This window comes from Melanostigma gelatinosum (genome assembly GCF_949748355.1).
Source record: "Melanostigma gelatinosum genome assembly, chromosome: 12".
Classification (NCBI taxonomy): domain Eukaryota; kingdom Metazoa; phylum Chordata; class Actinopteri; order Perciformes; family Zoarcidae; genus Melanostigma; species Melanostigma gelatinosum.
In genome coordinates, this window is record NC_136645.1 from 197,159 (window position 1) to 211,082 (window position 13,924).

The following is a 13,924-nucleotide window of genomic DNA, read 5'->3' on the forward strand; positions in this document are numbered from 1 at the left end:
GATATTTGAATGGCTCGTGCTCTTGTGTGGTGGAATGCGTGGATCCGCTGCAGGTTTGCTGGATTGATGTTGTGCTTTGTTGTCATATGAATATATGTGACTGGTTCTTGTCATTGTGTTAATTACATTGATTTTGAGTATATGCATTGTCCGTTAATGACGCAGCGTCCCGTCATGCTGGGGCTGGGCTTCAACCGGTAGACTGGTTTTAATTTCCCATACGATATAAATTTTTCATATACCGTCATACCGGTGCACAGCCGAAACAACTGCTGTCCTCTTCAACAGGCAGCAGAATATATTGTTGGCCGCTATGAGCGCTACGGTCAGAGCTAGTTGTCTTAAGTGTGTTGAGAGGGAACCCTAGTCATGGTTACAACTTTACAACAATTAATAACCCACAACTAACGCTCTGTAACAACAAAACACCACGACACAACAGTTTGAGACACAAACAATTTGTAACACTAATAATTGTACATTTATAAAATTTCTCCGCCGAACTGCATGCTGGGTAAAGCTCGCCAACAGTCTGCTAACAGCTGGGAGGCTCTGTCCCGGCAGTAACGTTACATTAAAGAACAGAACAGAGCGATGCAGGATGAACAAAGACTGAACAACAAAAGGTATTTTGGTCAGACACGCATGCAATGCTGATTACCATAATATGTGTGGTATTTGTTGTAAATGTACGTTGCTACATAGACGGTGATAAGAAGCTGTACATGGAGGGGCTTAGGACCCAGGGGACTGTAGGTGAAGCATAGAACCTGTAGTCTGTACCATGGCAGCAGGAAGTGACGCCACACAAACAGCTGTTCTGCGCTCGCTGGCCGGCCGGTTCTTTTCGGCGTTAATTAATTAATGCTTTGACGCGGAAAAAAAACCCGTGATATACCGTGAAACCGGCAGAATCTTACAAAATACCGTGATATGCATTATTGGTCATACCGCCCAGCCCTACTCTCAACCCCGCCGCTTCACACTCTGCTGCAAACCGCCCCAGTGGACATCACGATCCGAGGAGGCCAACAGGACCACATCATCTGCAAACAGCAGAGAGGCGATCCCAAGACCCCCGAACCTGACGTTCTCCACCCCCCGGCTGCACCTAGATATCCTGTCCATGAATGTCACGAACAGGACCGGTGACAAAGGGCAGCCCTGGCGGAGGCCAACACCCACCGGGAACATGTCTGACTTACTGCCGAGGATGCGGACACAGCTCCTACTGCAGTCGTACAGAGACCGGATCGCCCGTTGTAACAGGTCCAACACCCCATACTCCCACAGCACCCCCCACAAGAACTCCCAAGGGACCCGGTCGAAAGCCTTCTCCAAGTCCACAAAGCACATATAGACTGGTTGGGAAAACTCCCAGAACCCCTCCAGTAGTCTTGTGAGGGTAAAGAGCTGGTCCACTGTTCCACGGCCGGGACGGAATCCGCACTGCTCCTCTTGAATCTGAGGTTTGACAAACAGTCTGAGCCTCCTTTCCAGCACCCTGGCATAAGCCTTCCCCGGGAGGCTGAGTAGTGTGGTACCCCGGTAATTCGAGCACACTCTCCGGTCTCCCTTTTTGAAGATGGGAACCACCACCCCGGTCTGCCAGTGCATGGGCACTGATCCCGACCCCCATGCGACATTGAAGAGGCATGTCAGCCAGGACAGCCCAACCATGTCCAGCGCCTTCAGCATCTCAGGGCGGATCTCATCCATCCAAATGCAGTGAAACTGCCAGAATCTTACAAAATACCGTGATATGCATTTTTGGTCATACCGCCCAGCCCTACGTCATGCACGTATTCATGTATCTGCAGTTTGTGTTTTGTAGGTGTTGAGCTTCATGTAACATTTTATTTCACTTGATTCAACTGTAGTAGGACAGCACTGAAGGCCCAGGTATAAAATGCACGGCCCGCCACTGGTACACACAATAGACACACACACGCATACAGTTGCATATGTTTGTAACCAGTCTGTGTTGTCTGTGTGTGCTGTAGCCCTGGTTCCAGAATCTCAGGTAGAAAACACTCTCTCTATCCTCGACATCGACATGTTTCACCTACTGGTGAGTTTCATCACTTCATATTGAGTTTAAATCCAGTTCATGTCTCTAAATCTGTCCAGTTCATATCCTGTTTATATCTCTAAATCGGGTTTAAGTCCTGTTTATGTCCAGTGAAGTAGGTCCAGCTATCTTCCAGCCAGTGTAACTCCAGTGTAACTCCAGTGTAACTCCAGTGTAACTCCAGTGTCAATCCAGTGTAACTCCAGTGTAACTCCAGTGTAGGTCCAGTGTAGGTAGAGTGTAACTCCAGTGTAGGTCCAGTGTCAACGACCATGGCTCACTGAGTTAAGAGGGTCGTCTGGGAACCGGAAGGTCGATCCCCGACTGGGATGTGTCACGTGTCGAAGTGTACCTGAGCAATACACTGAACCCACGGCTCACCGGGTGCCGATCAATGGCAGCCCACTGCTCCCTATATACAAGGATGGGTCAAATGCAGTCGTCAAATTTCGTGTATGTGTAAAAATGTATATGACAATAAAAATAGTTTATTTTCTTCTTCTAAATCCAGTGTAACTCCAGTGTAACTCCAGTGTAAGTCCAGTGTAACTCCAGTGTAGGTCCAGTGTAACTCCAGTATAAATCGAGTGTAGGTCCAATCGAGTGTAGGTCCAGTGTAAATCCAGTGTAGGTCCAGTGTAACTCCAGTATAAATACAGTGTAGGTCCAGTGTAACTCCAGTGTAACTCCAGTATAAATCGAGTGTAGGTCCAGTGTAACTCCAGTATAAATCGAGTGTAGGTCCAGTGTAGGTCCAGTGTAAATCCAGTGTAGGTCCAGTGTAACTCCAGTGTAACTCCAGTATAAATCGAGTGTAGGTCCAGTGTAAATCCAGTGTAGGTCCAGTGTAACTCCAGTATAAATCGAGTGTAGGTCCAGTGTAGGTCCAGTGTAAATCCAGTGTAGGTCCAGTGTAACTCCAGTATAAATCGAGTGTAGGTCCAGTGTAAATACAGTGTAGGTCCAGTGTAAGTCCAGTGTAGGTCCAGTGTAACTCCAGTATAAATCGAGTGTAGGTCCAGTGTAAGTCCAGTGTAAATCCAGTGTAGGTCCAGTGTAACTCCAGTATAAATCGAGTGTAGGTCCAGTGTAGGTCCAGTGTAAATCCAGTGTAGGTCCAGTGTAACTCCAGTATAAATCGAGTGTAGGTCCAGTGTAACTCCAGTATAGGTCCAGTGTAGGTCCAGTGTAACTCCAGTGTAAATCCAGTGTAGGTCCAGTGTAACTCCAGTATAAATCCAGTGTAGGTCCAGTGTAACTCCAGTATAGGTCCAGTGTAGGTCCAGTGTAACTCCAGTGTAACTCCAGTGTAGGTCCAGTGTAACTCCAGTGTAGGTCCAGTGTAGGTCCAGTGTAACTCCAGTATAAATACAGTGTAGGTCCAGTGTAACTCCAGTGTAACTCCAGTATAAATCGAGTGTAAGTCCAGTGTAAATCCAGTGTAGGTCCAGTATAAATAGAGTGTAAGTCCAGTGTAGGTCCAGTGTAACTCCAGTATAAATCGAGTGTAGGTCCAGTGTAAATCCAGTGTAGGTCCAGTGTAACTCCAGTATAAATCGAGTGTAGGTCCAGTGTAAATCCAGTGTAGGTCCAGTGTAACTCCAGTATAAATCGAGTGTAGGTCCAGTGTAACTCCAGTGTAAATACAGTGTAGGTCCAGTGTAACTCCAGTGTAGGTCCAGTGTAACTCCAGTATAAATCGAGTGTAGGTCCAGTGTAAGTCCAGTGTAAATCCAGTGTAGGTCCAGTGTAACTCCAGTATAAATCGAGTGTAGGTCCAGTGTAACTCCAGTATAAATCGAGTGTAGGTCCAGTGTAACTCCAGTGTAAGTCCAGTGTAGGTCCAGTGTAACTCCAGTGTAACTCCAGTGTAGGTCCAGTGTAACTCCAGTGTAACTCCAGTGTAGGTCCAGTGTAACTCCAGTATAGGTCCAGTGTAGGTCCAGTGTAGGTCCAGTGTAACTCCAGTGTAGGTCCAGTGTAACTCCAGTGTTGTTGATTGTTGTCAAATGTTATGCACCTCCCGTCATGTCACATTCCTTGTATGTTCAACATACCATGGCAATAAACGGTTCTGATTGTGATTCTGGGGGGGTGTAGGTCCAGTGTAACTCCAGTTAACTGTCAGTGTGTTTCTATCTCTGCAGGTTTACAGTGTGATGTCATACAGTTCAGTTCACAGTCTGGACCAATCAGGACAGAGAGTGGTAGACTCCGCCCACCTCCACCTGCTTCACCTGGTCACTATGGCTCACCTGGTTCAGATCCTGCTCACCTCCACCACAGGTGTCCGTCTCTGACACACACACACATTTACACACACATCCATACGTATTGGTGTCTCTCTCTCACCTGTCTGTCTCTCACCTGTCTGTCTGTAGAGGAGGTGTGTATGGATCAGGACAGTGGAGGATCAGAGGAGGAGGAGCTCACCTGGCGGCTCTACAACACGCTGAGGAAACACCTTGGCAGGTCAGTACACACACACACGGACACACACACTCTCACTCAGACACATCCACACACACCTACACACACACACACACTGACGTGATTTAAAGTGGAGGTGAAAGGATGTGTTGAACTGATATTGATCAGTGTTTGATTGATTGAAACTTTTTGTAGGGACTCCTGACATGTTGTGCTGTGATTTGGGAGAGTTTTTAGGCTTTCAGCTGCATTATTTCAAAGAAATAATATCAATAAAATTGCTTTTTTTTCAGGCGAACCTGAAAATGTTCAATTTCAGCTGTGTGCCATCTTCATTTGCTCTTACCCAGTAATATTTACACATCTGAACAAATCTCACTAGTGTTATCTGTATTATAACATAAACATTATTAAAATAGACCTTGTACTGACAGAATTAGTCTTTTACAGTCTTTGCCATTTTCGAGCAGAGGCCTAAAAATAGGCTCAGAGTAGAAAAGGTAAAAGAGAATAACTATATAACATAAATAACTGAAGAATATTTGATCTTTCTTTATATATTTATACATATTTCTACATTTTCACTGATTGTGGAAACAAATGTGTGAATAAATTAATCTTTAAAGAGCTCAATGAATACAGGAGAATATGATAGTTGATTCATGTATTGTCTATTAATCTGTGTATTTATGCGATTTGGCCAAATGTAGATGTATTTATTTCTGTGTAATATATTGTTAGTTATGTGTTTAATGAAATGTGTGTGTGGCTCAGTGTGTTACCTGAAGTGACCTCTGGGTGGCAGCTGTTCCGTTGTGTTAAAGCTGGCAGTCTGCCGTTCCTCCGAGCCGCCGCCCTTTTCTTCCACTACCTGAACTCTACAGCACCACCTGCTGACCTACTGGGTAACAACACACACACACACACACACACACACACACACAGGTTGTCAGCGTGTAGTGGTCTAAAGTTGAGTGTATTTATGACTGATGAATCTGAAAGCAGCTCAGACTGGATTTACTGGGCAGCCACCTAGTAATGTGATTGGACCGATGATGTAATACTTTCATTGTTCACAGACATCTTAAAGTGTGCGTGTGTGTGTTGTAGTTGCAGGTCCTGGTCAGTGGGAGGCACTGTGCAGTTACCTCAGTCTGCCCTCCAACCTGCTGCAGCTCCACCAGACTCATAACACACTGCTGGAGCCGTTCATACACAGGTAACACACACAGGTAACACACACACACACACACACACAGGTAACACACACACACACACAGGTAACACACACACACACACACACAGGTAACACACACACACACACACAGGTAACACACACACACACACACAGGTAACACACACACACACACACAGGTAACACACACACACACACACAGGTAACACACACACACACACAGGTAACACACACACACACACAGGTAACACACGCACACACACAGGTAACACACACACACACACAGGTAACACACGCACACACACAGGTAACACACACGCACACACACAGGTAACACACACACACACAGGTCACACACACACACACACACAGGTAACACACGCACACACACAGGTAACACACACACACACACACACAGGTAACACACGCACACACACAGGTAACACACACACACACACAGGTAACACACACACACACACAGGTAACACACGCACACACACAGGTAACACACACACACACACAGGTAACACACGCACACACACAGGTAACACACACAGGTAACACACGCACACACACAGGTAACACACACGCACACACACAGGTAACACACACACACACACACAGGTAACACACACACACACACAGGTAACACACACACACACACAGGTAACACACGCACACACACAGGTAACACACACGCACACACACAGGTAACACACGCACACACACAGGTAACACACGCACACACACAGGTAACACACACACACACAGGTCACACACACACACACACACAGGTAACACACGCACACACACAGGTAACACACACACACACACACACAGGTAACACACGCACACACACAGGTAACACACACACACACACAGGTAACACACACACACACACAGGTAACACACACACACACACAGGTAACACACGCACACACACAGGTAACACACGCACACACACAGGTAACACACGCACACACACAGGTAACACACGCACACACACAGGTAACACACACACACACAGGTAACACGCACACACACAGGTAACACACGCACACACACAGGTAACACACGCACACACACAGGTAACACACGCACACACAGGTAACACACACACACACAGGTAACACACACACACACAGGTAACACACACACACACAGGTAACACACACACACACAGGTAACACACACACACACAGGTAACACACACACCCACACACAGGTAACACACGCACACACACAGGTAACACACACAGGTAACACACACACACAGGTAACACACACAGGTAACACACACACACAGGTAACACACACACACACAGGTAACACACACACACACAGGTAACACACACACAGGTAACACACACCCACACACAGGTAACACACACACACAGGTAACACACACACACACACACAGGTAACACACACACACACACAGGTAACACACACACAGGTAACACACACAGGTGTAACACACACACAAAACATAAGGCAAAAGAAAAGGAGATTTAAAAACAATTAAAAAACAGTGTAAGAAATAAAATTCAGGAGTGAAATGCAGGAAATTGATTAATATATTAATTGAACGTGATTCAATTAAAGGCAGCAGCAAACAGAAAAGTCTTCAATCTTGATTTAAATGAGCTGAGGGTCTCAGCAGACCTGCAGCTTTCTGGGACTTTGTTCCAGATATGTGGAGCAGAACAACTGAACGCTGCTTCTCCATGTTTAGTTCTGACTCTGGGAACAGAAAGTAGACCGGTCCCAGACGACCTGAGGGGTCGGGATGGTTCATAAGGTAGCAGCAGATCAGAGATGTATTTTGGCCCTAAACCATTCAGTGCTTTGTAAACCAACAGCAGGATTTTAAAGTCAATTCTTTGTTGGACAGGAAGCCAGTGCAAAGACATCAGAACTGGAGTGATGTGGTCCACCCTCCTGGTCTTAGTGAGGACTCGAGCTGCAGCGTTCTGAATCAGCTGCAGCTTTCTGACGGACTTTTTACAGAGACCTGTAAACACACCGTTACAGTAGTCCAGTCTGCTGAAGATAAATGCGTGGACAAGTTTTTCCAAATCCTGTTGAGACATATGTCCTCTAATCCTTGATATATTCTTCAGGTGATAGGAGGCTGATTTTGTAATTGTCTTGATATGGCTGTTCAGGTTGAGATCTGAATCCATAACTACACCTCGATTTCTGGCTTGGTTTGTGGGTTTTAACATCAGTCACTGAAGCTGAGCGGTGATTTTCAATTGTTCGTCCTTGGTACCAAAAACAATTACTTCTGTTTTATCTTTATTTAATTGAAGAACATTCTGGCACATCCAGTTGTTGATTTGTTCAATGCAGTTACCCAGCCCTTGTATGGGATTATAGTCCCCTGGTGACATAGTTATGTCGATTTGTGTGTCGTCTGCATAATTATGATAACACACTTTGTTGTTTTCCATAATCTGAGCTAGTGGAAGCATGTAGATGTTGAACAGAAGAGGCCCCAGTATTGAACCTTGGGGAACACCACATGTCATTTTAGTCAGCTCTGATGTGTAATCAGCTACAGACACAAAGTATTCACAGGTAACACACACACAGCAATGTAGTACGTAATTGAGGTTAGCTTCCTCCTGACCAGATTTACTGAGTGTGTGTGTGTGTGTGTTCAGGTGGTGTTGTCATCCAGCTGTGAGACAAACACTACAGGTGGGCGGAGTCATCGTCAGGTTCCCCAGAGAGTCCAACCGACTGATCCAACTGCCAGAAGATTACAGTGTCCTCATCAACCAGGCGTCCAGCTTCACGTCAGTACTCTCTGTACACACTGTATATACAGAGTACACACTGTATGCACACAGAGTACACACTGTATGCACACAGAGTACACACTGTATGCACACAGAGTACACACTGTACGCACACAGAGTACACACTGTACGCACACAGAGTACACACTGTACGCACACAGAGTACACACTGTACGCACACAGAGTACACACTGTACGCACACAGAGTACACACTGTACGCACACAGAGTACACACTGTACGCACACAGAGTACACACTGTACGCACACAGAGTACACACTGTACGCACACAGAGTACACACTGTACGCACACAGAGTACACACTGTACGCACACAGAGTACACACTGTATGCACACAGAGTACACACTGTATGCACACAGAGTACACACTGTATGCACACAGAGTACACACTGTATGCACACAGAGTACACACTGTATGCACACAGAGTACACACTGTATGCACACAGAGTACACACTGTATGCACACAGAGTACACACTGTATGCACACAGAGTACACACTGTATGCACACAGAGTACACACTGTACGCACACAGAGTACACACTGTACGCACACAGAGTACACACTGTACGCACACAGAGTACACACTGTACGCACACAGAGTACACACTGTATGCACAGAGTACACACTGTATATACACACTGTATGCACACAGAGTACACACTGTATGCACACAGAGTACACACTGTATGCACACAGAGTACACACTGTATGCACACAGAGTACACACTGTATGCACACAGAGTACACACTGTACGCACACAGAGTACACACTGTACGCACACAGAGTACACACTGTACGCACACAGAGTACACACTGTACGCACACAGAGTACACACTGTACGCACACAGAGTACACACTGTACGCACACAGAGTACACACTGTACGCACACAGAGTACACACTGTACGCACACAGAGTACACACTGTACGCACACAGAGTGTACAGTGTATACACACAGAGTACACACTCTACACACACAGAGTACAGTGTATAGTCAAGGCAAGGCAAGTTTATTAGTACAGCACATTTCAACAACAAGGTAATTCAAAGTGCTTCACATAAAACCATTAAAAGCATCAAAACATAAGGCAAAAGAAAAGGAGATTTAAAAACAATTAAAAAACAGTGCAAGAAATAAAATGCAGTAGTAAAATGCAGAAATGCAGGAAATTGATTAATATATTAATTGAATGTGGTTCAATTAAAGGCAGCAGCAAACAGAAAAGTCTTCAATCTTGATTTAAATGAGCTGAGGGTCTCAGCAGACCTGCAGCTTTCTGGGACTTTGTTCCAGATATGTGGAGCAGAACAACTGAACGCTGCTTCTCCATGTTTAGTTCCGACTCTGGGAACAGAAAGTAGACCGGTCCCAGACGACCTGAGGGGTCGGGATGGTTCATAAGGTAGCAGCAGATCAGAGATGTATTTTGGCCCTAAACCATTCAGTGCTTTGTAAACCAACAGCAGGATTTTAAAGTCAATTCTTTGTTGGACAGGAAGCCAGTGCAAAGACCTCAGAACTGGAGTGATGTGGTCCACCCTCCTGGTCTTAGTGAGGACTCGAGCTGCAGCGTTCTGAATCAGCTGCAGCTTTCTGACGGACTTTTTACAGAGACCTGTAAACACACCGTTACAGTAGTCCAGTCTGCTGAAGATAAATGCGTGGACAAGTTTTTCCAAATCCTGTTGAGACATAAATCCTCTAATCCTTGATATATTCTTCAGGTGATAGGAGGCTGATTTTGTAATTGTCTTGATATGGCTGTTCAGGTTGAGGTCTGAATCCATAACTACACCTAGATTTCTGGCTTGGTTTGTGGGTTTTAACATCAGTGACTGAAGCTGAGCGGTGATTTTCAATTGTTCGTCCTTGGTACCGAAAACAATTACTTCTGTTTTATCTTTGTTTAATTGAAGACAATTCTGGCACATCCAGTTGTTGGTTTGTTCAATGCAGTTACCCAGCCCTTGTATGGGATTATAGTCCCCTGGTGACATAGTTATGTAGATTTGTGTGTCGTCTGCATAATTATGATAACACACTTTGTTGTTTTCCATAATCTGAGCTAGTGGAAGCATGTAGATGTTGAACAGAGGAGGCCCCAGTATTGAGCCTTGGGGAACACCACATGTAATTTTAGTCAGCTCTGATGTGTAATGAGCTACAGACACAAAGTATTCTCGGTCCTTCAAGTAGGATTCAAACCAGTTAAGTGCTGTGCCAGAGAGTCCCACCCAGATGTTTAGTCTTTCTAGGAGTATGGCATGGTCGACCGTGTCGAATGCAGCACTGAGATCTCGTAAGACTAAGACTGAACTTCTGCCATTGTCTATGTTTAAGTGGATGTCGTTGAAAACCTTAACAAGAGCAGTTTCAGTGCTGTGGTGCTGTCGAAAGCCTGACTGGAAAACATCAAAGCAGTTATTTACGGTCAAGAAGTTGGTCAGCTGTTGGAAAACCGCTTTTTCAATTATTTTACTTAAAAATGGGAGGTTTGATATTGGCCTATAATTTTTCATCGTTGCGGAGTCTAAACTAGCTTTCTTTAGGAGTGGTTTAATAACTGCAGTTTTTATGGCTTGTGGGAAGACACCTGAGAGAAGGGATGTGTTTACAATTTGTAAGAGATCAGTGGTCATGCAGTTTGAAATATTTTTGAAAAAGTGTGTTGGTAGAATATCCAAGCAGCAGGAGGATGACTTCAGATGTTGTATAATGTCTTCTAGGCTTCTACGGTCGATTGAATGAAATTGTGTCATGATATACACACAGAGTACAGTGTATACACACAGAGTACACACTTTACACACACAGAGTACACACTCCTGTGTTCCTTACCTGTGTTACCTGTGTGTCCTGTGTTTCCTGTGTTCCTTACCTGTGTTCCTTACCTGTGTGTCCTGTGTTCCTTACCTGTGTTCCTTACCTGTGTGTCCTGTGTTTCCTGTGTTCCTTACCTGTGTGTCCTGTGTTTCCTGTGTTCCTTACCTGTGTGTCCTGTGTGTCCTGTGTTACCTGTGTGTCCTGTGTGTCCTGTGTTCCTTACCTGTGTGTCCTGTGTTTCCTGTGTTACCTGTGTTACCTGTGTGTCCTGTGTGTCCTGTGTTCCTTACCTGTGTGTCCTGTGTGTCCTGTGTGTCCTGTGTTTCCTGTGTTACCTGTGTTCCTTACCTGTGTTTCCTGTGTTACCTGTGTGTCCTGTGTTTCCTGTGTGTCCTGTGTTTCCTGTGTTTCCTGTGTTACCTGTGTGTCCTGTGTTTCATGTGTTACCTGTGTGTCCTGTGTTTCCTGTGTGTCCTGTGTTTCCTGTGTTACCTGTGTTCCTTACCTGTGTTTCCTGTGTTACCTGTGTTCCTTACCTGTGTGTCCTGTGTTTCCTGTGTTACCTGTGTGTCCTGTGTTTCCTGTGTGTCCTGTGTTACCTGTGTGTCCTGTGTTTCCTGCGTTACCTGTGTTCCTTACCTGTGTTTCCTGCGTTACCTGTGTTCCTTACCTGTGTGTCCTGTGTTTCCTGTGTTACCTGTGTTCCTTACCTGTGTTTCCTGCGTTACCTGTGTTCCTTACCTGTGTGTCCTGTGTTTCCTGTGTTCCTTACCTGTGTTTCCTGTGTTTCCTCTGTTACCTGTGCAGGTGTCCCCGGTCAGGAGGTGATAAGTCTCGAGCTCCCACTCTGTGTCTGGTGTGTGGCTCCATGTTGTGTTCTCAGAGTTACTGCTGTCAGACGGAGGTGGACGGAGAGGACGTAGGAGCCTGCACCGCTCACACCTTCACCTGTGGAGCCGGCCTCGGCCTCTTCCTCAGGTAACACACCTGTCCTCTACTGCTGATAGCTCTATGGATGTTACTGTCACTCTGGTGGTCCTCTGACTGACTGTGTGTGTGTGTGTGTGTGCGCAGAGTCAGAGAAAGTCAGGTGTTGTTTGTAGCAGGTAAAACAAAAGGCTGTTTCTATTCGCCTCCGTATCTGGACGACTACGGAGAGACGGACCAGGGCCTCAAGTAGGTGTTCTCCTTTTATTGATTCTACACCTCTTGTTTGTTTGTTTATTAGTTTGTTTGAGTTCCCCCTCCACCCGTTTGTTTGTTTGTGTCCCTACAGGCGGGGGAACCCCCTTCATCTCTGTTCCGATCGTTACAAGAAGATTGAGCGTCTGTGGCGTCAGCACGGCGTCGCTGAGGTCATTGGTCACGCTCAGGAGGCCAATCAGACGCTGGTCGCCATCGACTGGCAGCACCTGTGATGATTGGGTGTCTCTGTGTTGGCCCCGCCTCCTCCTCTGAAGCCCAGTGTTGATTGGTCTTCTCTGTGTTGGCCCCACCTCCTCCTCTGAAGACCTGGTCCTTGTTCCACTCCATCACTCTGACTCCGCCCCCTTTCTCCTGCTCACACAGACAGGAAGTTAAGAACGTTTCTTTTAGATCGTTTTTTATTAGTTTTTCAGATTTGCATTTGTTTTGCTTTTTTGACAAAATAAAAGCTTTACCAAAGTGAAGCCCCGCCCATCCACTGCTGTCACTCACAGGTTGATTGACTGGTTACTTTTCTTTCATATTAAATCCTCCTTTCAGATCGTGTTGCATGATGGGAAAAAAGTACCCTGATTTCAGACAAGTAAATACTACGACTCCCAGGATGCATTTCATCAACAAACTAAAGATAACGCAGCAGCTGTGGCTCCTGGGTAATGTAGTAATTAGAGACAGAAGGAAGTAACTGAAGAACATGAAGGCTTTTATTGTGAAAACACAATAACGTTGAAGGCGTCACAGAGATGAACATGCCGCATTGCATGATGGGATGTTTTTTTAAAGCGTTTCCATGGCGACCGCCTCCTATTAATATTTTAAACATATCAAACTGATCGTTTACTTTTAAAGTTTATTTTGTTTTGGAGGGCTGTGATGTCACTTCGTGTTACATGAGGTTTTTTATGAGTTTGTGACATTTATTTATTTACTTATTTATTACTTTCTTTAAAAGCTGATTTTCCTTAAAGAAATAAATTTAATATTAGTTTTCAGGTTTAAATGAAAGGATTCTTCATCATCTTCATCAGACTTGTTAATATGTGAATTGTATAAATTAGTAAATGTACATTATTGTATAACAATAACAAAACCAATAAAAACATTAAAAGGAGTTCATGTTTGTGTTTTTATCACATTATCAACTGATGAATATTAATATTATTATTAATATTCATAAATAGAAGGAATCTCAGACCCTAAACTTTTAGTTGTATTTAATTGTTCTGAATGTTTCGGTATTTACGGTATTAATAATAATAATGTGTCAGTTTCTGTTTCACTCATTTATTTAATCTTTTTTTTTTTAATTACATTGAATTTACAAATATATTAATTTTTTGGGAAAAGTGATATTTTTATTCAG

At 44.8% G+C, this 13,924-nt stretch overlaps 1 protein-coding gene across 4 annotated transcripts in view; it reads left to right on the plus strand.

Moving 5' to 3' along the window:
- The window catches only part of ubr2 (ubiquitin protein ligase E3 component n-recognin 2), a 56,615-nt gene extending 42,959 nt beyond the window's left edge, over nt 1-13,656 (plus strand). For all 4 annotated transcript variants that reach the window (XM_079280937.1, XM_079280940.1, XM_079280938.1 and 1 more), the window contains 9 exons: nt 2,004-2,071; nt 4,219-4,357; nt 4,453-4,543; nt 5,276-5,406; nt 5,612-5,720; nt 8,366-8,500; nt 12,163-12,333; nt 12,430-12,531; nt 12,632-13,656. In XM_079280937.1, coding sequence (XP_079137063.1) covers nt 2,004-2,071; nt 4,219-4,357; nt 4,453-4,543; nt 5,276-5,406; nt 5,612-5,720; nt 8,366-8,500; nt 12,163-12,333; nt 12,430-12,531; nt 12,632-12,773 — 1,088 coding nt within the window. In that variant the 3' untranslated portion in view covers nt 12,774-13,656. The remainder of the gene's footprint in view (nt 1-2,003; nt 2,072-4,218; nt 4,358-4,452; nt 4,544-5,275; nt 5,407-5,611; nt 5,721-8,365; nt 8,501-12,162; nt 12,334-12,429; nt 12,532-12,631) is intronic.
- Nucleotides 13,657-13,924: the final 268 nt, after the last annotated feature.